General features: G+C 38.0%; 1 protein-coding gene across 6 annotated transcripts in view; it reads left to right on the top strand.

Moving 5' to 3' along the window:
• SYNE2 (spectrin repeat containing nuclear envelope protein 2) overlaps positions 1 to 24352 on the top strand; it is a 400819-nt gene that overhangs the window by 137353 nt on the left and 239114 nt on the right. For all 6 annotated transcript variants that reach the window (XM_058293295.2, XM_071213892.1, XM_058293293.2 and 3 more), the window contains 8 exons: positions 4994 to 5158; positions 6967 to 7079; positions 7951 to 8110; positions 9317 to 9395; positions 9651 to 9838; positions 11156 to 11320; positions 12217 to 12366; positions 13546 to 13719. In XM_058293295.2, coding sequence (XP_058149278.1) covers positions 4994 to 5158; positions 6967 to 7079; positions 7951 to 8110; positions 9317 to 9395; positions 9651 to 9838; positions 11156 to 11320; positions 12217 to 12366; positions 13546 to 13719 — 1194 coding nt within the window. The remainder of the gene's footprint in view (positions 1 to 4993; positions 5159 to 6966; positions 7080 to 7950; positions 8111 to 9316; positions 9396 to 9650; positions 9839 to 11155; positions 11321 to 12216; positions 12367 to 13545; positions 13720 to 24352) is intronic.

Raw genomic sequence — 24352 nt, 5'->3', positions numbered from 1 at the left:
AGGTTTTTGATTACTGATTCGATCACTTTACTAGTTATTGATTTTTTAAGATACTCTATTCTTCTTGAGTTAGTATAGTTTGTATGATTCTAGGAATTTGTGCATTTCATCTAGATTGTCTAATTTGTTTGAAAGGTAATGTCCCCTTTTCAGTCTCATTTTGTTTGTTTTTGTCCTCTCTTTTTTTAGTCAGTCTAATTAAAGATTTGTCAATTTTATTTCTCTTTTCAATGAACCACATTTTGGTTTTATTCATTTTCTCTATTGTGTTTCTCTATTTTGTTTATCTCTATCTGTACTGCAATATTTATTTCCTTTCTTTGGCATGCTTTGTGTTTAGTTTGCTCTTTATTTTCCATATCTTCCAGTTGTGAGGTTAGAACTCTGTTTTGAGAGATCTTTCTTCTTTTTAAATATAATCATTTAAAGCTATAAATTTCCCTCTCAATACTGCCTTTGCTGCATCTGTTTTTGTTTTCATTTGACTCAGAGTATTTCCTAATTTTCCTTGTGGTTTCTTGTTTGACACTTTGGTTGTTTAAGAGTGTGTTAATTTCCACATATTTGTGAGTTTTAGGGTTCTTCTGTTATTGATTTCTTTGTTTCTTGTAACAATTTTTTGACTTAAAGTCCATTTTATTTGATCTTAATGTAGCTACCTCACCTCTGTTTTGGTTACTATTTGCATGGTGTATTTTTTTCCCATCCTTTCTCTTTCATCCTATCTATGTCTTTGAATTTAAGGTTAGTGTCTTATAAATAACATAGAATTGGGTCATGCTTTTTTATCCATTCTGCCAATCTCTGCCTTTTGACTGGAGAGCTAAGCCATTTAAATTTAACTTAACTACTAATAATGCAGTAATTTCTTCCACTATTTTGCTATTTTGTCTTTGTATACTATCTTTTTTGACCCTCAATTCTTCTGTTAATGCCTACTTCCATATTTATTGTGTTTTGTATTGTGTCAATTGAGTCCTTTCTCATTTCCTTCTGAATATATTTTTCATGCATTTTCTTTGGACTGCTAGAGAGTTAAAATTGAACATCCTAAAATCTATAACAATCATATTTGATTTGATACCAATTTATCTTCAGTAGCATACACATGTACTGTTTTACTTACCTCCATCCCTTTCCCTTTGTTTTTGGTAATTGTTACAGATTCCATCTTGGTACATTTCAAGTCCAACACAATAGATTTGTCATTACTTTTATGCATTTTCATTTTAGCACCTGTGGAACATAAGAAATGGAGTTATATACCAAAATAAAATACAGTAGTACTGGAATTTATAATTATTCATATGATTTTCTTTACTGTAGCTTTTTAATTCTTTATGCATTTTGATCCATTGTGTGGTGTCCTTTCCTTTCAGTCTGAAGAACTTCCTTTAGCACTGCTTATCAGGCAGTCTAGTGTTGATGAACTCCCTCAGCTTTTATTTACCTGGGAATGTCTTAATCTCTCTCTCACTTTTGAAAGACAGTCTTTCCAGATATAAAATTTTTAGTCGGCAATTGTTTTCTTTCAGCACTATAAATATTTCATACCAATGTCTTCTTGCCTCTGTGGTGTCAAATGAGGAACTGGCACTTAATCATACTGGGATTCCCTTGTACTTTACTTGTAGTTTATCTCTTGCAGCATTTTAACTCTTTTCTTGTCCTTTGCAGTTAGTTGAAAAGTTGATTACTATATGTCTAGGCATAGTTTACTTTGAGTTTATCCTGTTTGGGGTTCATTAGGTTTCTTGAATATGTGTATCCATGTCTCTCATTAAATTTGGGATATTTTCAGCCATTATTTCTTTGAATATTCCTTTTCCCCTCTTTCTTTTCCTTCTGGGACTCTCATATGCATATATTGGTTGGCTTGATGTTGTCTCATATGCCTCTTAGGCCCTGTTCATTCTTATTAATTTATTTTTTTCTTTTCCTCCTCAGTCTGAATCATTTCAATTGTCTTGTCTTCAAGATCACTGACTCTTTTTACTGCCTCCGCCAATCTGCTGCTGAAACTGTCTTGGGCATTTTTAAAATTTCAATTACTGTGTTTTTCAACTCCAGTATTTTTTCTTTAGTTCCTAATGAAAATCTCAAAGAGCTTCCCATATTGTTCATTCATTGTTTGCCTCATATCCTTTAGTTCTTTCTCCATGTTTTCCTTTGTCTCCTTGAGCATACTGAGGATCATTTCTTTTTTTAAAAATTTATTTCCCTCCCCTTCCCCTCCCCCCCCCAGTTGTCTGGGCTCTGTGTCCATTCGCTATGTGTTCTTCTGTGTCTACTTGTATTCTTGTCAGCAGCACCTGGAATCTGTATCTCATTTTTATTGCATCATCTTACTGCGTCAGCTGTCCGTGTGTGCTGTGCCACTCCTGGGCAGGCTGCACTTTTTCTGCACTGGGCGGCTCTCCTTACAGGGCACTCCTTGTGCGTGGGGCTCCCCTATGCGGGGGACACCCCTGCATGGCATGGCACTCCTTGCCTGCATCAGCACTGCACGTGGGCCAGCTCATCACATGGGTCAGGAGGCCCTAGGTTTGAACCTTGGACCTCCCATGCCACAGGCGGATCCCCTATCCATTGGGCCAAATCCGCTTCCCCTGTTTCTTAAAAGTCTCTGTCCTGTAAGTCTGAAGTCTGTTACTCTTCATTGATGGTTTCTGGATTTTTTTCTTGTTCCTTTGAATGAGCCATTTCCTGTTTCTTTGCCTTGTAATCTTTCATTTACACTGTATATTTTAATATTTTAAGGTGTTAACTCTGGATTTTAGTCCCTGAGGTGTCTATTCCTTAAGTTTACTTGCCAGCTAGTGATTTGACAGAATTTTCTTTAACGCCAGAAGCTAATAGAGACAAACCCATCAAAGCTTAAAACACTTTCACATCTTTGCCAACTGGCTGTGCTTTGACTGGTGCTATCCTTTAGAGCTTAGCCCTCCTGTCAAGAAGATCAACTTGAGGCAAGTATGAAGGGCAGGGTCCTCTCTGTCTTTATATTTAAGCCTGCATGGAGCCACGGAGTTTGCTTCTTTTCCATGGTTTGTGCTTGCTAGAGACCATAGGACTTTGCCTTCTTTGCAGTTCACTTTCCAGTGAATGCCTTTTCTACTTCCTTTGAAATAGACATTCGCCGGCTCCTGTGTTCTCTCTTGATTGAATTAATTCAGTTAGTCCTTTGCCCTAGGCTGCTTCAAAGTTGATTGTTTTTTCACACTGTCCTAGCTGTCAGCAACTGCTTCTCTGCCCTCAGGACAATCTCTGGGTGGGTGAGCCAGAGACAAGTTTTCTGGCTCAGTCTCTCAGAATTTCACCTGATAGATCGATACTGACTTACGCGCACCCCAGTATGTGCACCGGGGCCACTCTGCTCCTCAGGATCAGGAACAGGGCCCCAATATGTGAGCACAAGCTGGCTTCATGCGTTGTGCAGGGGGTGGGGGAGGGGCCAGCAAGGGTGTTAGGAGCTTCTTCTGTCTTTTGAAGTTCCTTTTCTTGATTCAGCCCTTGCCCAGTTAATGCAGCCTTTAGTTGTTTTCCTTAGTTTTGAGGAAGGTTATTGTCTCTTTAAGATTCCTCTGTCACCCTTGCTCAGGGATGGTCTGAACAACGGCTGCCCTTAGACCCAGCCCCCAGTGATCTGAAGTAGCTGATCAAAAGGATTGTCCTTGGTCTGTGATCAGACCACATATCCCTGAGTTTGGTCTGGGATCAACTAGGTCATTATTTCCCATCCTGGCACCAGCAAGCTGTGCCAGGAACCCAGGCTGCAGTCCCCACTGTCGATCTCAAAGCTGGAGGAAGGGGGAGAGTAGCCGCTGTCGGGAGGGTGAAACTCATTGATATTTATCACATTTACCAACCTCTTCCTCCTGCTCCTGCCTGGTTGCTGCACAGTGTTACCCTAGACTCAAGAGTTTCAAAATAGTTGATTCAGACCGTTTCTGCCAGTTCCCTAGTTATTTTGGTGGGGGTGATTCCCGAAGCTTCCCATTCCATCATCATCCCACAATCCAACAATTTAATATAGTGCATGTTTTTTAGGACGTACTGGGGATTGAACTCCTGCCCTCTTACTTGTGAAGCACAGGCTCACCCACTGAGCTCCACGTGCATGTATTTTTAAGTTGTGTAAATTGTACTGTTGTTAGATCTCATTCTGTTTCTTACTTTTGTTCTTGAGTACAGTGTAGATGCATCTCTGGTGCCATGTATGCAACTAATCTGCCTCTAACTGCTGCGTAGTACTCGCTGATATGCATCCACCCCTTGTCGCCTCTCCACCCTAGAACCTGAACTTTCTATATATTTATCCCAAATCCTTAGCCCAATAGGCGATGTGTAAATGTTTGCTGAATGAATGATGAATGAATGAATATGTTGAATGGGTTTTGATGGTGCTTAGGTTGGGGAAAATCCAAGTAGAAGGGGCAATGAGGGTAAAGACATGGAAATGCAGTATATATTTGGGGAAGCCCATAGTGAATTTGGGTGACTCATATGTGCCTGGATTGAGGGGCCTTTGGAGAAAGACAGATATTCAGCAGATATGGTAGATATATACAATTAGGGCGAATAAAGGAAAATAAGCCCGAAATCTGCGTCAGCGTGTAGTTGTAATGTCAGAGTGAACAAGGACATATATTACAAATTATGGTCTTCAAGACAACAGTCCATCTCTGCTTAGAGGGATACTTGAACTATTTCTCATTTCCTTCTCATGCTTATTATGATTTATCAAAACATTTGCATTTAGTCTTATTACCTTTCTCCTACAGCTTTTGAACAAATTGTCTTCCGCATTAGCAAGTAGCTAAATGGTAGCAAGCAACCAAATGAAATTGGTTCCCTGGTAAAGATTTCCTTGATTAGGTGTCCACATTTATAGGTCTTAGCCTTTAGAGAAACTTTTATGATTATTCTTACTGTGTGTGAAGAAATAAACTAGAATAGTTCTACTGAAGAATGTCTTCCCTTTTTTTTCTAGATTAATGAGTGGAAAGCAAAGCTGAATTATGACTTGCCCTCACCTCTCCAGGAAACTGAAGCTTGGCTCCAGGAGGTAGAGAGGCTTACTGGTGAAGATTTGCCAACTTCCCAAGATTACTCTGAAGCCATGACACTACAGCAAGAGAAAATGACTCCATTCAAGGTTGGAAAAGGAGAAGAGTAGAACAATCTATGCCTTCTTAGGGAATATTCTTGAGGATGACTTTGTCTTGGAAAGAAGGATATGTAGAGGGTATTTGAGGATGGTTTGGAATTATTTTCCTGGGCATTTTTGGGACCTTGAAGATACTTCATGTTCTTCATAAAAACATTGTGCTAGTTTAATGTTGAAACAATAAGAATTGGGTTTAGTGAGTTTCTTTTTTTAATATATATTTTTAAACATACTTAGATTACATAAATGTTACATAAAAAACATAGGGATTCCCATATGCCCTGCTTTCCCCCCACACACACGCACATTTTCCCACATAAACAACATCCTTCATTAGTGTGATACATTCATTGCAATTGATAAATGCATTTTGGGGCATTGCTACTGAGCATGGATTATAGTTTACATTGTGGTTTACACTGTCTCCCATATAATTCTGTAAGTTATGGGAAGATATATAATGGCCTATATCTATCTTTGCATTGTCATTCAGGACTATTCCCAAGTCCTGAAAATGCCCCTGTATTACACCTGTTTTTGCTTCTCCTTGCCCTCAGAACCTTCAGTGGCCACTGCCTCCACATGTTGTAATTTCTTCCATTGCTAGAATCACAGTAAGTCTATAGTAGAATACCAGTAAGTTCATTCTGGTTCATAGTTCATTCCCCAATCCTGAGGATTCTGGGATGTTGATGTCCACTCCATCTCTAATTGAGAGAAGGCTTCGATCCCATACTGCTGATGGATGGGACTCTCTTGTTTGCGGTTGTAGGCTCTCTCAGTTCCTTGGTATGGCTGTTGTCCATCCTCACCTCCCCATTAGTTGTCCTGGGTGAGTCCAATGAACTGGAGAGTGGGTGTTGCAACTCTGCTGAGGCTCAGGGCCCAGCTGGAAAATGGACAGCCCAAAGATTTAAGTCTCTTGGAAGTACACCTACCAACTCCAGCACCAACTATAGGTTCAAATAGAAGGGACAGATGAGCCATGTGTAGGGAAGCCATAACTGAGTCCAACTCTGTCACTCTCAGGAACACAAACTCCAAAGTAGGCCCCAATGGCAAGGCACCAAACTCCAGAGCTATCTTCCCTGACCACAGGAACTGGGTGTTTCCAGAGCGGTCAGGAGCCCCACTATTTGGGGTAGTATCTACTTTGGCAGTCTATGAGATTCTGCTGAGATGTGCATAAGCATTACCTCTGAGATGACCACTCGACTCACTTTGAAGTCTCTTAGCCATTTAAACTCTTTTGTCTTTACCTTTTCCCCTTTTTATTTGAGTTTTTTTTTCCAGTTGTGTTGCTAGTTGGTGCTTAGTAGTAAACCCTCGGTGCCAAGGAGGCTCAAACCTGGGTGTAGCTCAATGGTTAGAGTTCCTGCTTCCCATGTATGAGGTCCCAAGTTTGATTACTGGTACCTCCTAAAAAAATAAGAATAAAAATTGACCGAAGATGTGACGGTCTGGTAAGTTTCAAACTAGCTATAAGTCTGACAAAAAAGGGGGGAGACTGGTTAAAAATGTGGGAATTTAAATTCTTACTAAATGTTGTAAAAATAATTTTTGGTGTGTGATATTTATAGCATTCGAGCCCCCAAAGGAATGGAAACTATCCCAGAAAACAAAATATTTTGGTAATGCTTTTTTTCAAAGAAGCTTCAATCTGCCTCTCTGTAAAACGTTCCAGTTTGAAATATTTATGATGAAAATATTTATGCACAAAATTTCATCAGTTAAAAGTTCTTAATTACAGTGTTTGGCAGTAAATCTGGTCCACATCATGTGAAATTTCTTTTCAGAGTCTAATGGGTAAATCTGACTGTCATTTAAATACCATCCTGGCATTTGAAAATAGAGATGAAAAGCACTTGCCATTGATACCAACTAAGAAACTGGAGGAAATGAAAAGACGGTTAGTAACATTACTATTTCACTGCTACTGATACTATTCATATTTGAGCACTCAAATGGTGCTCTAGGGACCACAAAACAGATTTTCAGATAAATTCTGAGAAGTATTCTCCTTTAATCTTGATAACAATCCCTTCATGCTTTATGTAATAATAACTTGATATTAATATCATACTTACATACTTCCTTTTTTTGTTCAATGATAGCATAGGGTGGTGGAAAAGTTCTGGACTTAGAGCCAGAAGCTGAATTTTTGGTTTTGGCCAAGTTCCTCAGTATTTTTTGAGTATTTACATTTGTAAGTGTAATATAATGATAATCTTCTTGCCAGTGTTTCACAAGAATAATGGGTCAAATGGGAGAAGGTCTAGGAAAGCACTTTATAAACTATAAAATACTATAAACACTGGGATTATTTAACTGATGGTTGTCCACATTGTCTTCTATCTTATTATTCATAAACAGCTTATTATAGTGGCAATAAGGCTTTAGTCTTAATTATTAAAACTGTTTTAAAGTATAAAATTTTAAATTATAGTTGCAATGAATTTATACAGAAGCTTTCAAATTTAATTAAATATTTTGGAGATCGACATTTTAATACAGATTTCTCAATAGGGGAATAGCTTCTACACAAAATGTTCTTCTAGACACAGTTAGCTAATTTTTATCTTAGATATAGTTGTTTTGTATTTAGCCACAATGTTTGTTTTACTTTGTTTAAGAAAGAAAAAAAAAACTTGAGGAAGCAGCTGAGTTCCATATATTTAAAGAAAAAGTTAAAACCTCAATATTTTTAAAAATGTCGATTAAGTAGCTCACATTTGCTCATTAATATTAAGTTGTGTTCTAAAACCTGCATTATTTTCCAGAATCAACATTTTGGGAGAAATTTGCATTCCAAGTCTAGAATTTCATTATCATATGTGCCCAGTTCCTGGTTTGCTCAATGAGTTGAAATCAAAACTGGATGTTTGGACCATCAAATATGGCAGCAAAGAATCTGTGGCGTTATTGCTGGAAGACTGGCATGTAAGCTGTTTTATTTTGTGTCTCGGGCAACTTCTCTCCACCTCTGGTGCTGGGTTTGCATTTTTCCTCGGTACAATTTCACACTTATCTCTTCAGTTTTTGAGATGTGTCTCTGATAGCTCTCATTACCGTAAATGTTGCTTGGAGAAAAGAATTATGGGTAGTCAAATAGCAGGCATCAGGGAAGAGTAAGAGAAAACTCCACCATTTACCACCCCAGGGGTGATTAATAGTTAATCAGGCTAACTAACTCATTAGTGTGAAGACTTCAGTGTGCTTTCCGTCAAAAAATTCCTACTTACACACTTGAAATCTTAGTCTCTCCTAACCTTTAGGAGTGGGGAAACAATGTTTTGTCTTGAGACTTGTTTTGCTTTTAACTCTTCCAATTTATATGAAAAAAATGTTACAAGTGATTTAAATATGAATATATTCACTTCTAAACTAAAACTAAAGCTTTGTAGAAATGTCACTTCTCCACTAGGCCTTAAAATCCTTCTCTTTCCCTGTTTTCGCAAACAAGACAGAAAAGAAAAATCCACGGTTGTAAATATCCATGCAAAAATTGAAAAACATGATTTATGGTTTAAACCCTGTACATTTCCAAATAGGAAGCAGCGTTCTAAACTAGACTAGATTTTGAAGATTTTTATTTATTTTACCTTCTTGGATTTTCTATTTAAATAATGATGTGGGTATGTAGTAAGTGTGCAATAAGTAAGAGATTTGAATTAGCACATTGTTTTGGAGATTGACATTTTAATGCTAATTTCTCAAATTTTTTTTGGTGCGGTTGACGATATCTATTTATAACCTAGACTAATTTAATTAATTGAAATTTACTCCATATTAATAAAATATGTGAGGTAGGAGATTTTGAAATTGCTATAAATACTTCACTTGCCTTTTCCCATTAGAAGAAAACAATTGTAGAACTCTATCACTACAATATGGAAAACTCTGTCATGTCTCATACATGTATATTGTTCATACTTAGACCTGTGTCTTCTAGAACTAACCCATCCTTCATGAGCTGCTCTTCCTCTTTTCCTACCCAAATGTCTTAAGTATTAAAGCCCTAAAGAAATCTTGGCACCTAAGTGCATCTTCAGTGTTTGTAGGTCACTCTCTGTATTTCTTGGCACATTTTTAAAAGTAAAAACTGTCAATATGTTTTTATTTCTTCCCCGCCCCCCACCCCCACAGAAATTCATTGAAGAAAAAGAGTTCCTAGCTCAACTTGAAACTTCTTTTCAAAAATGTGAAGAAATGAATAAACATTTGGGTAAAGTAATGCAGTTACTTATCAATGGAATGATCATCACTTAAAAATAGCAGTTAATTTGTTTGCTTTCTTTATATGTTAATGTTTTAGAAATTAGTTTGACACGTATTTTTTCCTTGGAAAAAATCTTGCTTTCATGTTTCATATTGTACGTATTTAGTTTGCTCTTGTCCATTAATATGCAAATAATTTTAACAGTATTTATTTGAGAAAGAACACTTTCTAAGCTTACTTTCTTGTCCTGTTATGTTGTAGCTGGAGAATATATGAATATTAGTAAGCAATATATGATGGTGGACTATATTATTCATATGTATAGAAAAAAAATACATAATGCAAAGTGCACTCTACAAAAGGATCTGGATTGCTGGTCTACTTATGTGGAAAAGCTGCACTTAATAAAGGCTTGTTTTGAGGAGGCAAAAAAGGAACAAATTAAAGAGGTATTTGCTGTCTAATGGTGCCTGCTCAGATTTACTTTTTTGTTGTTGTTCTGTTTGGAGACCCTCACTTTTCAATCCAAAGATGAGAGACAAAGGAAAACTGTGCATAGAAAAAATTGTCTAAAGTCTTGGAAAGTGTTTGATTTCTTCCCAGTATAATTTCCAACAGTAAGTTTTCTCCTCAATATAGGATGTGTTTTCTCCTCAGTATAAGATACGTACATATATATACACATACATTCATACATACATACATATATTCACATATATTCACAAACATACAGCTTTATTGAGGTATAATTGTGTACTCAGGAATGCTTTTGGAAGATATACTAAACTCTTTGGAGAGGAAATAAAAGACTTGGGGTACTGGATAGCTTATAGACACATTTAAAATAAATTTATATTTAAAAAGTTTTATTTTTCCATTTGGGTGAAAACTTTCAGCTCTAAAACATTACCGAGTTTCTAGAGGAGGAAAAACAAAAAGTCTTGTACTTATTTGGAGAGGTATGAAAAAAACGTAATTTGTTTTCATTTGCTAGTCATGTAATCTGCTTTATGATTATTTTCTGTGGAAATTTTTCTTTATTTCATTTGTTTACTTCTGCTGCAAATGGATATATTTAGCCTTTCAGTTTAAACATTTTCCAAATAGAAACTAAAATTGCTCAACTGAAAATGGACTCTTGGTAAGAAAGTAAAATTTGTGGTAAGTGTATGAGTTCAAAAGAAAGCAAAGAAAGGGGACTCTCACCTCTGTTGATACTAGAAATTCAAATGTTTGGCCTTTAGCAGTTTATCTGTCTTTAAAAATCTACTAAAATACACATTACTCTTAGAAATATAATGTTGTAAGCCTACAGTTCCCAGACTCTGTGGTGAGGTGCCATAGGCTACCAATGAAAATTGGCAGGATATCTTAAATTTTAAGGAAAGCACAACAACATATACCTGTTGGACACCATGAAGACTACTACTAAGTTTTTGGACCTAATTGCAAGTAATGAGAACTGCTAGATGGGCATCCTTCTCGCCCAGAATGCCATGAAAAAATTATTGAGACATTAAAGGTGCCACAAACCTTAAAAGTTCATGCTCTGTCTCATCAGCCACTTAGATAGAATATCAGGTGCCATGAGGGATGAAGAACTAGACAGATAGAGACTGGGGAATCATCCAAGAGAGGGTCAAAGTGTCTGTAAAAACCTTCACATTCACTTTTACATAGAATTAGCCTTGGTAAAGATCTATTATGGATAATAGAAAAGCAAATGTTATGTCATTAATGTGTGACATTATTTATATGTTATGCAGATTCCCTATGAGACACTATCCCAATGGAATGTAGAACATGCTACTTTAAATGAAGTGGGAAATTTCTTAATTAAAGTCAGCAACGATGAAGTTGGATCATCTATTTCAAAAGAACTGAGAAGGCTGAATAAACGATGGAGAAAGTTTATTACAAAAACTCAGCTTGTAAGTTTTTTTGTTTTTGTAACAGCTTTGTTGATATAGAATTCATTACCATACAATCCACTCATTTAAAGTGTACAATTCAGGTTTTTTATTATGTCCTTTCACCCATCAAAATGATCAATTTTAGAACATTTTCACCACCTTACAAATAAACGCTGTACCCATTAGCAGTCACTTACTCCTGCCCCCAGCCCTAGGAAAACACTATTTTCTGTCTCTGAGATTTGCCTATTCTGGACATTTTCACATAAATGGAATCATACAATATGTGGTCTTTGTGATGGGCTTCTTTCATTTAGCATAAGGTTTTCAAGGTTCATCCATGTTGTAGCATGAAAAAGAACTTCATTCTTTTTTTATTGCTGAATAATTATCTGTTATATGGATATACCGTATTTTATTTATCTGTTCATCAGTTGATGCACATTTTGATTTTTTATACTTCTTTGGCTATTATGAGTAATAGTGCTGTGCACATTCATGTATAAGTTTGTGTGTGAACATATGTTTTCATTTTTATTGGGTAGATGACTAGGAAAGCTGTAAATTGTTGAACTCTTTCTAATTGAAATTCATTTACCATCACAGAATAATGTAAATGTTGTTTTGTCTACTAGATTTAAGGTCCTTGAGAAGATATACTGAGCTTTAATTTTTATATTTAGTATGGTGCCTCTTAAAAGCAATTTTAACAAATAATTTTGAACTTAAATTATTCTATTTCCTATTCTTAGCAATTTGAGAGGTATTTTTGTGGGAAATGTCCATATTTATAACATTGTTAGTAATTGACAAATCCTAAAAATGTATTTGAATATATTATATTCATTTACTGTTATATTAGCATAAAAATAAAAATATGAGTGTTAAATTGCATGTTACTAATTTTTTTATAGGACATGCACCTACCACTTGTTAAAAAACAGAATCAGGCCATTCTTGACAGTTCTGGAAATATTCAACTATCTACAGGAGAAAAATCAACTATTGATTTTTCAACAGATATGTCAATTGAACTTCCTGGAAATCACCGTCAGAATTTAAAGGTAAAATACTTACACTTGTGTATTTCATTTGCATATGGAAATAGTTTAACTTGCCATCTGTTTTGTTTTTTTAAAAATATTTTGTTGAAACATTGGCAAATGTGTGAATTACTAGATAACATTTAAAGTATGATCATTTTCCAGGAAAATGCTTAACTGACTCCCTTCATGAACTGGTACTTAGCATTAAAATCCTGTGTCTATTACTGACTTCACTGGGACTTCATTCCACAGACATGTACAAATAGTCAAGACTTTTGAACTATGTTTATTGAGTTGACATTTTCTTCAGATTACTTCTGAAGGGTGCTCAGAGCTAGTTTACTCTTAGGCAAGGCCTTGACCTTGTTGTGTTTTGTGCCTTTCTGTAAAATGGGAGAAGAGAATCTTTCTTGGCTTTTTGGGAAATAGGATTTAGATTATAGATAAGAATATGGAAAAGGAACAAAAAATAAATTAAAAATCATACACATGTAAGGTATAATGCCTATGGTTTTAGAAATGTGTCTCCTTCAGAATAACAATTTATGCAGCTCAATTTAAGAAGGTAATTATTAATTGTCTTTGACCAGTTTTCATAATGGAATGCAAGTGTTTTCTCACTCTGAGAATACCCAGTCAGGGAATATTTGGAAAGATCTGATTTTGTGCAATATGCCTTAAAGTAATATATTCATCTGATACAATCAAAATATTTTCTGATTAAAAACAACTTATAGAGTGTATCTATCATGTGGATAAATTATTGTGTAACAACCTGTAGAATGCTGAGAAATTAGTAATGGGAAAAGGCTAGATTTTGTTGAAATTTGGTCCTCAGTCTCTTTGTGATGTTTCACTACTGTTACTGAGAGCTGTATTTGAGTTAAATTGGATGTGAATTTTAAAATGTATTCGTAGAATCAATACCCTAATTTTATAAGCTTTAGTTTTCTTGTCTGTAAAATGCAGATAAGTGTTGAACTGATAGGAATAACACTGTAAGTAAGAAAATATATGTGAACAAACTTGTTAGCCAGTAAAGTGATGTATGTTATCAGGAAATATTATCATTGTGTACAAACTAGGTCTTACATCATTAAAATGATGTAAAAAGGTGTTAGAATTCTTTAAGTGGAAAAAATTTAATTATTTTATAAAATGTCATCATTTTCTTAGTGACAATTTTGAATGTTATAGGTTGGGGAAGAACATGAAAAAGAAAATGAAGAATTAACAGGGCAACTGAAAGTGGTTGAAGAGGTTGAAAAACTCACTAGAGAAGTAGAAATCTGGGACGCAGAAGCCAAATCTGTCCTGGATCTTCTGAGGCATCAAGATGATGTGGAGAGCTCAATGGAAGAATCTTTGCAGGTATGGATGTAAACATATTAAAGGGACAATTTTCATGGCTGTGGAGTTATGTTTTAAAAGAAACAAATAGCTTTAAAGTAAATAGTAATAAACCTACAGTTTTAATTTTCTTTGTTGAAAGTTTGGAAAATGGCATGGATTCCCATCCCTGGGTCATTTGCTGTGATCTTGCTTGAAAAGAGGAGGATAGATTAGAAGATCACTAATAAAAATACTTTATGGGTCTAAGCTCTTGAACTAATTTTTCCAGCTATAGAATGAGGATTAAAATATTCTCTTGCATCAAAGGGTAACAAAGAGATTAACAAGTGAGTTCGGTCTCAGATAATTCAGTGTAGTGTGGATATAAGAGATTATACAATCTACGCTTTTAAGGCTCACCCACTGATTATGCCACTTTCCTGTCCTTATTTGATACAGGGAGGGTGACTGGTGTCATTACAACTCTGTTCTGCCTTCATTCTCAGTCATTCAACTCATTAAAAACAGGGAGGCAAGAGTGTGTTTTAATATCACTCAGTTCTCCTGGGAAAAAAGTTACCATTGAGGTTTTTACTGAATTCCAGCTCAGCTATAAAACCTGCCATGTATGTCATAAGGTACAAAAAAATTAGAAAGTTCCTTGAATAAAAGAACATTTACATAAATCTTCTGAATCTTCATTTCTGAGAGGTGTATTTGTCAGTGTTTTGTGTTTTCATTAATTATGAGTGATGATTTTTATTGTTTTGAAAATATTATATAAACTTAGCTGTGCCATCTGCCAGTATTTTTCTAATTATATTTTTATATTTATTTGCTGTATCTGAGTGAAAGAAATAAGATAGAAATTCAGTATTTGTATTTTTTAAAAATATTTCAAAGCAATAAAAATGATCCCTCTGATAAACAATGAAAACACAAGCATGATGAAATATTCTTCTGTTAAGAAAGAATTAAGTAGATGGCTATTGGATCAAGATATTGCATCAAGATACATTGTAAAAGGCAGACTTATGAGAAGGTGGCAGACAGAAAGACACGGAACTCTCTTCTGTCCCGGAAAAATAGCTAGAAGACAGGCAGAAATGGTTGGGAAACAAATGTTCTAGGGTTTAGGATACCAGGGCAAGACTGGACACTGCCCAGAAGAGAGAGGGACAAAGGGGCAGAATTAATGATGGCCAAACTGTGAGTTAAAAGCGGCAGCTACTGGCATCTTTTCCCACCCAATAGACGCTTTTGAATTCTCAAGACTTGAGGCCAGTGGATACAGACAAAGAGGCCCCCCGGGATCTACCTACCCAGGGAAGGGAGAGAGAGGCACAGCCCAAGATGGACTCAGCTTTCGACCCACAAGTTTGGTCTGCTGTGTCCCACGAGCCCTACCAGGTCGGGTGTGGCTGTGCCATTGTTTGCCTTGGGAGCCAGCAAGGGACTAAGGAGATCAAACCCACCCAGTCTCCCTTCCTACTGAATGGTACTGGTTGTGGAGGATGCAGAGGAGTGGAATTATTTCCTACCCAGGAAAAGGGAGAGGGCTGTTAGCCAAGGTTGGAGAACCGCTGCTGAGAAAGTTTGAATTACCAGGCTCTTAGCCTCCAGGCAGGATCCTCTTTCACACTGATCTAGTCCATGTTGCAGCAAACATACTCTGACCAGGCATTAAACTGAGAGGAGTGTCAAAGAGTGCCATCTGTTGGTGGACCAAGGAAAAGCACGTGAAGAAATTAAAGATAAATAAGAGACACTTTTTCTGGTCACTTAGCCTCCATCTCAAAGACCCTGGGAAGCCGGTCTGCAACCCATTACTGGGTCCAGGGCCCTTATTTGAGCAACACACAGGGACAATATTAAAGACCCAGAGAGAGAAATTGAGCATCTGACTAATCTCAAAATCCTTATCCAATGCCTAGACATCAGCAAAAAATTACAAGCCATACTAAGAAGTAAGAAATGGCCCAAGAAAAGGAATATATGAAAGCCCCAGAAGAGACACAGAATTTGAGACCACTAATCACTGAGATGCACACAAATTTCAAAAATCAAATTAATAAGTAGAACAATGATATGGTCGAAGAGATAAGGGGCATCAAGAAAATACTGTGCTGCAGAAAGCTGGCCTGTGCCATGAACTGACACAACAAGATGATGCAACAAAAAAGAGACACAGAAGAAAGACAATGAGAGACACAAGGAACCAGGGAACTGAGGTGGCTCAAGCAATTGGGTGCCTCCTTCCAACCTTGGAGGGTCCCAGGATTGGTTCCCAGTGCCTCCTAAAGAGAAGAAGAAAAGACAAGACAAACAGACACTGAAGTACGCACAGTGAATGGACACAGAGAGTAGACAGCAAGAGCAGGCAGTGGGGGTGGGGGGGGAATAAATGAAATAAATTTAAAAAAAACAAAATGCTGAGTTGGGTGGAGACCCACCCACACAATAAACAGGAAAATATTAAACTCCCATCTGGGGAGTCCTGGTTTGTTCTCAATAGAGGGGCAAGGATGTCTCGACAACAAGGAAAGTGCCTAATAAAAGAAAACAGCCCTCAATATTAAAGCATGTAAATATGAACCTTATTCTTCAAAAATTGAAACTTAGTGGTTACTATAGGTTCCAAGGGGATTGGGAGGGAAGAATAGAATGATGAAACATAGGACATTTTAGGGCATTGAAATTGTTCTGCATGATCTTGCTATGATGGATACAGACCACTTTAACTTTTGTCAAAACCTATAAAAGTGTACGATACAAAATGTAAACCATAATGTAAACCATCAACCATGGTTAGTAGCAATGCTTCAGTATTTGTACATCAATTGTAACAAATGCACCATACACATCTAAAATGGTATTGATAGGGGAAAGTGGTAGAGGAGAAAGGGGATGGGCATAGGGGAGTCTCCTATATTTTATGTAACCTAAAGCTTTTGTGACTTTTCTGTAACCTAAAGCTTCTTTCAAGATAAAGTGAATAAAATAAGACACTGGGGGAATGTGTGGAAGAAATTGTCACTGTACATAAAAGACAACAGATACTATAGTGATGAAAGACAATGGAAAAATTTTATTGCTTACATTTTATTATTTTATTATTTTTATTTGTTTAATTTTTTGCTTTGTTTTGGGGGAGGCTTTGGATTGGAGAAGAGTCACAACTATTGGTAAGGTGGATCTTTGATGTTGGGTGTTGGCGATGGGGGGATGTGTGGGGAGGGATGTGCCTGGGGCATGCCTCCATGACATGTGAATATGTTCAGTTGGTCAAGAGGCATTTTCTTGGTGGGTAGAGATCCACAAAATAATCAAAAGAATATTGAATTCCCATCCTGGGAAGTCCTGCTGCATTCTCTAATAAAGTGACAAGAATTCCCCAAGTACATGGGCAATGCCTATTGAAGGAGGATGGGACTGTTACACCAAGCCCTTGATATTGATGGCTGTACTTGTGAACCTTGTTCTTGTGAAATTGAAACTTCACTTCTTGTTACATATTGCTAAGGGTTACCTCCTGAAAACCTACTTGTTGATCAGTTGAGACATCTCTCTAAGCTAAATTCAGCATTTAAATGTACTACCTTGCTCCCGGTGTGGGACATGACTCCCTGGCACCAAGGGCCAGCCAGAAATGCATTTGGAAAAAGACCTTGACCAAAAGGGGAAATATTACATGCAAATAAATATTTATGGCTAAGAGATTTCAAAGTGTGTTGAGAGATCATTCCAGAGATTACGCTTATGCACATCTCAACAGAATCTCATTCATGACCACAGTAAACAGTGCCTCAAACAGTACACTTCCTGAGGGCTCCAAATACACCTGCATAATATAGGCAGGGCAGACAATCTCAGGAATTCAGCATTCCTTACTTTGGAATATATGTTCCCCAATGTAACAAAGTTAGACTCACATATAATTTCCCTACACATGAATATTTTACCCCTTTTATTTGAACTTATAATTAGCACTATACCCCTTAAATATATGGCCTAGAGTCTTAAATCTTCAGTCTGTTCATATGCCAGTTGAGCCCTGAATCTTGGCAGTGTTTCAACACCTTCTGTCTAGTTCATTGGATTCGCCCAGGACAATTCACAAAAGGATGATAATGGACAATGTCCATCCTCCCCCCCCCCAAAAAAAAAGAGTATCTACAACTATAAGGAAGACAGTTCCATCCATCTGTCCCATGGGATCTAAGCCCCTTCTCAATCAGAAACAGAGTGGGCATCACCATCCCAAGATCTTCGAGATTAAGGAATGAACAAACATAAGTGGGAATGCAACTATGGACTAAATTATACTTATTATTCTTTCAATGGAAGAACTTATATCATTGATATAAAGGCAGTGGCCAACAGAGATGCTGAGGGGAGGGAGAGGGAAGAATAGGTAACATGGGGCATATTTGAAACATTGGAATTGTCCTGCATGACATTGCAATGGTGGATATGGGCCATTATACATTTTGTCAACACATATAAAATTGTGTGGTTCAAATTGTAAAGTATAATGTAAACTAAAGTCCATGGTTATTAGAATGCTTCAAAGTGTGTACATCAACTATAACAAATGTACCACGTAATGAACAATGTGGTTAAGAGAAGAAATTGTGGGAGGGGGAAGGAATTGGGTATATGGGAATGCCCTACATTTTTAATGTAAAATTTATGTAATAAAACTTCTTTTAAAAAAAAGAAGACACTGAGTGAGCACAAAGAAGAATTTGAAAACCTGAATAGAAAACTAACAGAGCTAATGGGAATGTAACACAAGAGAGGTGAAATAAAAAAGCACATTAGAAGTTTACAACAGCAGACTAGAAATGATAGAAGAAAGAATAAGTGATACAGAACATAGAACAGCTGAAATGGAATGAAATGGAAGAGAGAAAAGAATGCAAAAAAACAAGCAGGGTGTCAGAATTGACTGATACTACAAAATGCATCCGTATGTGTATAATGAGAGTTCCAGAAGGAGAAGAGATGGGGAAAGGGACAGAAAGAGTATTTGAGGAAATAATAGCTGGAAATTTCCCAACTTTCATGAAAGAAATGAACCAACATGTCCAAGAAGCGCAGCATAGCCCAATAAATGTGAATAGACCTACTCCAAGACACATACTGTTCAGAATGTCAGATGTCAGAGATAAAGAGAAAATTCTGAGTGCAGCAAGGTAGGAGCAAACCATCATATACAAGGGATGCCCAGTGAGACTTAGTGTGGCTTTCTCATTAGAAACCTTGGAGATGAGAATAAAGTGGTATGATACAGTTAGGATACTAAAAGAGAAAAACTGTCAAGGCTGAGAATTATTTATCCAGCAAAATTGTCCTTCTGTGAAGGTGAGTTTTAAATATTCACAAACAAATGATAAGTGCATTTTAAAAAAATATTTCCCGTATTTTACTTTTACTATTCTGTAGTAAGTACTTCTGCATTTAAATTCTGACTCTTTTATTTTCTGCCTGTTTACATATATATATTTTAAAGATTTATTTTTTTTTAAATTTATTTATCCGCCCCCCCCCCCTTATCTGCTCTGTGTCCATTTGCTATGTGCTCTTCTGTGACTGCTTCTATCCTTATCAGTGGCACTGGGAGTCTTGTGTTTTCTTTTTTGTTGTTGTGTCAGTTCTCTGTGTGTGTGGTACCATTCTTGGGCAGGCTGCATTTTCTTTTACACTGGGCAGCTCTCCTTATGGGACGCACTTCTTGTGCGTGGGGCTCCCCTACATGGGGGATACCCCTGCATGGCACAGCACTCCTTGCGTGCATCAGCACTGTGCATGGGCCAGCTCCACACGGGTCAAGGAGGCCCGGGGTTTGAACCGCAGACCTCCCATGTGGTAGGTGGATGCCCTGTCCATTGGCCAAGTCTGCTTCCCTATATATATTTTTAATGAGCATTTTTTTGAAAAGACATAGATCACAAAAAATGCTACATTAAAAAATATAAGAGGTTCCAACATACCCCATACCTCATCTCCCCGCCCCCCACTCCTACATTAGCAACCTCCTTCATCATTGCAGCACATTTATTGCGTTTGGTGAATACATCTTGAAGCACTGCTGCACCACATGGATTATAGTTTACATTGTAGTTTATACTCTCCCCCAGTCACCTCAGTGGGTTATGGCAGGATATATAATGTCTAGTATCTATCCCTGCAATATCATTTAGGACAACTCCAAGTCCCGAAAATGCCCCCACATCAAATCTCTTCTTCCCTGTCCCTGACCTCAGAAACTACTGTGGCCACTTTCTCCACACGAGTGCTACAGTTTCTTCCGTTATAGTCACAGGTAGTTCTGTAGTAGAATACCAGTAAGTCCACTCTAATCCATATTTTATTCCTCCATCCTGTGGAGCCTGGGGTGGTGACATCTACTCCACCTCTATATCAAGAGGGGGCTTAGATCTCACATGGTTGATGGATGTGATTCTCCTGATTGCAGTTGTAGGCACTCTTGGTTCCCTGTTGTGGTTGTTGACTATCTTCACCTCGCTGAAGCTGACCTGGGTAAGTCCAACGAACAAGAGAGTAGGAGTTACAAGTCTGCTGAGGCTCAGGGTCCAGCTGGCACATGGCCAGTCCAGAGATTCAAGTCTCCTGGGTATACACCAACCCCAGCGCCAACCACAGGTTCAGTAAAAGCGACAGAAGAGGCATATGTAGAAAGGTCACATCTGAGTCCAACTCCATCACACTTAGGAGCACAAATTCCAAAGTAGGGCCCACTGACAAGGCACTGAACTTCAGAGCCAACTGCCATGACCATAGAACCTGTGTGTCTCTGTAGCCCTCAGGAGCACCAGTACCTGGGGTTGTATCTACTTTGCCTGTCTCTGGAATCCTGCCAAGGCATGCATAAGCATGACCCCTGATGACCTCCTGACTCTTTTTTGAAGTCTCTTAGCCATATAAGCTCATTTGTCTTTACCATTTCCCCCTTGTATTCAGGGTCTTTTTCTAGTTGCATCACCAGTTAGTGATTGGTAGTAATCCCTCAGCTCCAGGGATGCTCATCCTTAGGAATGATATCCCACGTTGGGGGGAAGATAATGCATTTACATGCTGAGTTTGGCTTAGAGAGTGGCCACATTTGAGCAACATGGAGGCTCTCAGGAGGTAACTCTTAGGCACCCTGCAGCTCTAAGCCTAGTTGGAATTTCAGTCACACAGGCTCATGAGCATAGTCATCACTTTCAAGGGCTCACCATTGGACCATCCTTCTTCACTGGTCTTTGCCCTTGCACTTGGGGGGTTGTTGCTCTTCCATTGGGCGGATGTGACAGAGCTCCCTGGCTAGGAACTCAGCACTCCCTCAGTTGTCGTGTGTAACTCTACCTACTATGACAATATCCAGTGAATATCTGAACATTTTTATACACCCTATATACATGTCCTGGAGAACTCCCTCCCAACCATGTGTCCCACCCATCAATAACACCCCACACCAGCGTTCCTCCCCTGCCATAGTTGAACCCGTCTGTGGTCCAAAACTTCTTAAAAAATGAAGCCTAATATATTGTCAAATTCAATTAATAGGAAAATGAAATAGTAATATTAGATTTAAAGATTAGAAATAGAATACATACTAATTTAGGAAAACGAAAATAAAGTGAAAATAAATTGGAGTATTGAAAAATGAAAAGGATCATAAAACTTTTGTTTTTGACATTTTCCCTTTCATCACTGTAATAGGTGCTGCCCTGTATGTACAGTGGCAAGGCAATTTCTTTCATTTCTTCCTCAGTGTCTACATCCTTTTTTTTTTTCTCTAATTTTTAATTTTGTCTTCAGAAAGTTTTAGGTCACAGTAAAGTCACATATACAATATAGGGGACTTCCATACATCCAACATAAAACCCTTTTCCCCCTTCCCCAGCAATGATCTTTTTACATGCTCATGTTATATTTGCTGTAGCTGATATACAGATATTGAAACATAGCTATCAAACATAATATGGTTCCATTTAGGTTTACATTATGGTTTACATTTTAGCCCATAGACTTTTATACATTTTTGGTGAAATTTAACATTTCTTATATCCATTATTCCATCATTATGGAACACTTCCATTGCCCCCCAGTTACCCTGCTTCAATCTATTCTATTCCTTTCTCCCCCTCCCCTCATGGCCCACAGTGACTACCAAGCTTCACTGCTTGACAGACCAGAGTCACAAATACTTGCAACAATGCTGATGGCTTGACATACTAGACTGTCCTCCCCCATTGGGAGCCACCAATTCTCGTGAGAAACACATTTTCCTCTGTTTGAGAACATCAGGTCTCCCCAGGATATGGGTACACCTTCACATTCATTGTATGGGTTTCCACCCAATGATATAACACACTATGACAAGAGGAGCAATCACACACCCCCAAGAAGCCTGCCCCTGTGCCAGATGCCCCCCACTTAAGCAGCTTAAACAGGTAATCCTTCCTTATTATATTTTCTAAAGAGTTTTCTCAACATTATACTTTCAACCACATACCTCACAATCTCCCATGTTCAACTGTTCCTCCCAACCCTCCCCCAATTCCTTGGGCCATCTGACCCATCTTCCCAACCCTAGCCCCCCTCAAGCCTGCAAAGTCCCACCCAATAGTATACCTATGCCCCCATCTTATCCCTTCCCTGTACCAATACTTACCTCCACTTTATCATAGATTACACCCATGTAGACATCAGCTCACACCCTTCTTCTCCCCCCCATTTTTTTAAAGATTTATTTTTATTTATTTCTCTCCCTTCCCCCTCCCCCCCCAGTTGTCTGCTCTCTCTGTCCTTTCGCTGTGTGTTCTTCTGTGGCTGCTTCTATCCTTATCAACGACACCGGGAATCTGTGTTTATTTTTGTTGCGTTGTCTTGCTGCGTCAGCTCTCTGTGTGTGCGGTACCATTCTTGAGCAGACTGCATTTTCTTTCGCGCTGGGTGGCTGACCCTATGGGGCACACTCCTTGCGTGTGGGCTTGCCTACGCGGGGAATATCCCTGCGTGGCACGGCACTCCTTGCGCGCATCAGCACTGTGCATGGGCCAGCTCCACACAGGTCAAGGAGGCCTGGGGTTTGAACCATGGACCTCCCATGTGGTAGGTGGACGCCCTATCCATTGGGCCAAGTCCGCTCTCCCCCGCCCCCATTTTTCTGTAAGCCTGTCATCCAGTCTCTAGCTTTCTGAGACAGCTTGGTTTGCTTATTTCATACCAGAGAGGTCATGTAGTATTTGTCCTTCAATGCCTGGCTTGCTTCACTCAGCGTCCTCAAGATTCATCCATGTTATCCCATGTGTTTGTACTGTATTCCTTCTTATAGCTGAGTAGTATTCCATTGTATGTTTATAGCACATTTTGTTTATCCATTCATCTGTTGATGGGCATTTGGGTTGATTTGAACTTTTGCAATAGTGAATAATGCCGTGAAGAGTAATGAAGAATCCATCTTTGCAGGAAATATTAGAGGAAGCCTTACAGCCTGAAAAAGACAAGAGAGAAGTTTGGAGGAGAATGTAGAAGGCAAGAATAGCAAAAGGGTAACCAAAAGAGTCAAGAGATGAAAATGAAATATGACATATGAAAACCAAAGAATAAAATGGTGGAAGTAAATAATGCATTTACAGCAATATCATTGAATGTGAAATGGTCTTAAACTCCCCAATCAAAATATATAGGCTGACAGAATAGATAAAAAAACAAAAACAAACAAAGAAACTGAGTCATCATATCCTGCTATAAGCAACTCACCTTAGATCCAAGGATACAAACTGACTGAAAGTGAAAGGTTGGAAAAGAAACTCCACATCAACAATAATCAAATATGAGCAAGGGTAGTGATACTAATATAGGACAAAACAGACTTTAAGTGCAAAAAAATGCAGAAGGCCATTATATATTAATAAAAGACTCCACCAGGAAAAATTAATAGTTCTAAATATCCATACACCTAACCAGGATGCCCCAAAATACATTAAGCAAACTTTGGCAAAACTGAAGGGTGAAATAGACTTTCTACAATAATAATTGGAAACTTCAAGACACCACTCACATCATTAGATAGAACAACTAAACAGAAGATCAACAAGGAAATATAGAACTTGAACAATATGATAAATGATTTAGATGTAACAGACTTATACAGATTATTGCACCCAAACTAACCATGGTATACATCCTTCTCAAGTGCCCAATAACCTTTCTCCAGGATAGACTGCATGTTAGGTCATAATGCAAGTCTTAAGAAATATGAAAGCACTGAAATGATACAAAGCAACTCAGATCATAATGGAACGAAACTGGAAACCAATAGTAGACTGAACCAAGGTAAATTCACTAATGAGTGGAGGCTGATCAACACAATCCTAAATAATCAGTGAACTAAAGAATAAATTTCAAGTGAAATCAGTAAATATATTGAGACGAATAAAACAAGAACATAACTTATCAAAACCTATGGAGGAAGCGGATGTGGCTCAAGCGGTTAGGCTCCTGCCTACCATATGGGAGGCCCTGGGTTTGATTCCTGGGACCTCCTGGTGAATGCAAGTTGGCCCACACCACAGGAGACCTGGCGGCCTGTGCTGCAGAGAGCTGGCATCCCATGCTGCAGAGAGCAGGCGCAGCAAGATGACAGAACAAAGGG

Source organism: Dasypus novemcinctus, chromosome 3 (assembly GCF_030445035.2).
Source record: "Dasypus novemcinctus isolate mDasNov1 chromosome 3, mDasNov1.1.hap2, whole genome shotgun sequence".
Taxonomy (NCBI): Eukaryota; Metazoa; Chordata; class Mammalia; order Cingulata; family Dasypodidae; genus Dasypus; species Dasypus novemcinctus.
Note: the sequence above shows the minus strand (reverse complement) of the source record. Positions and strands in the feature narration are given on the sequence as shown.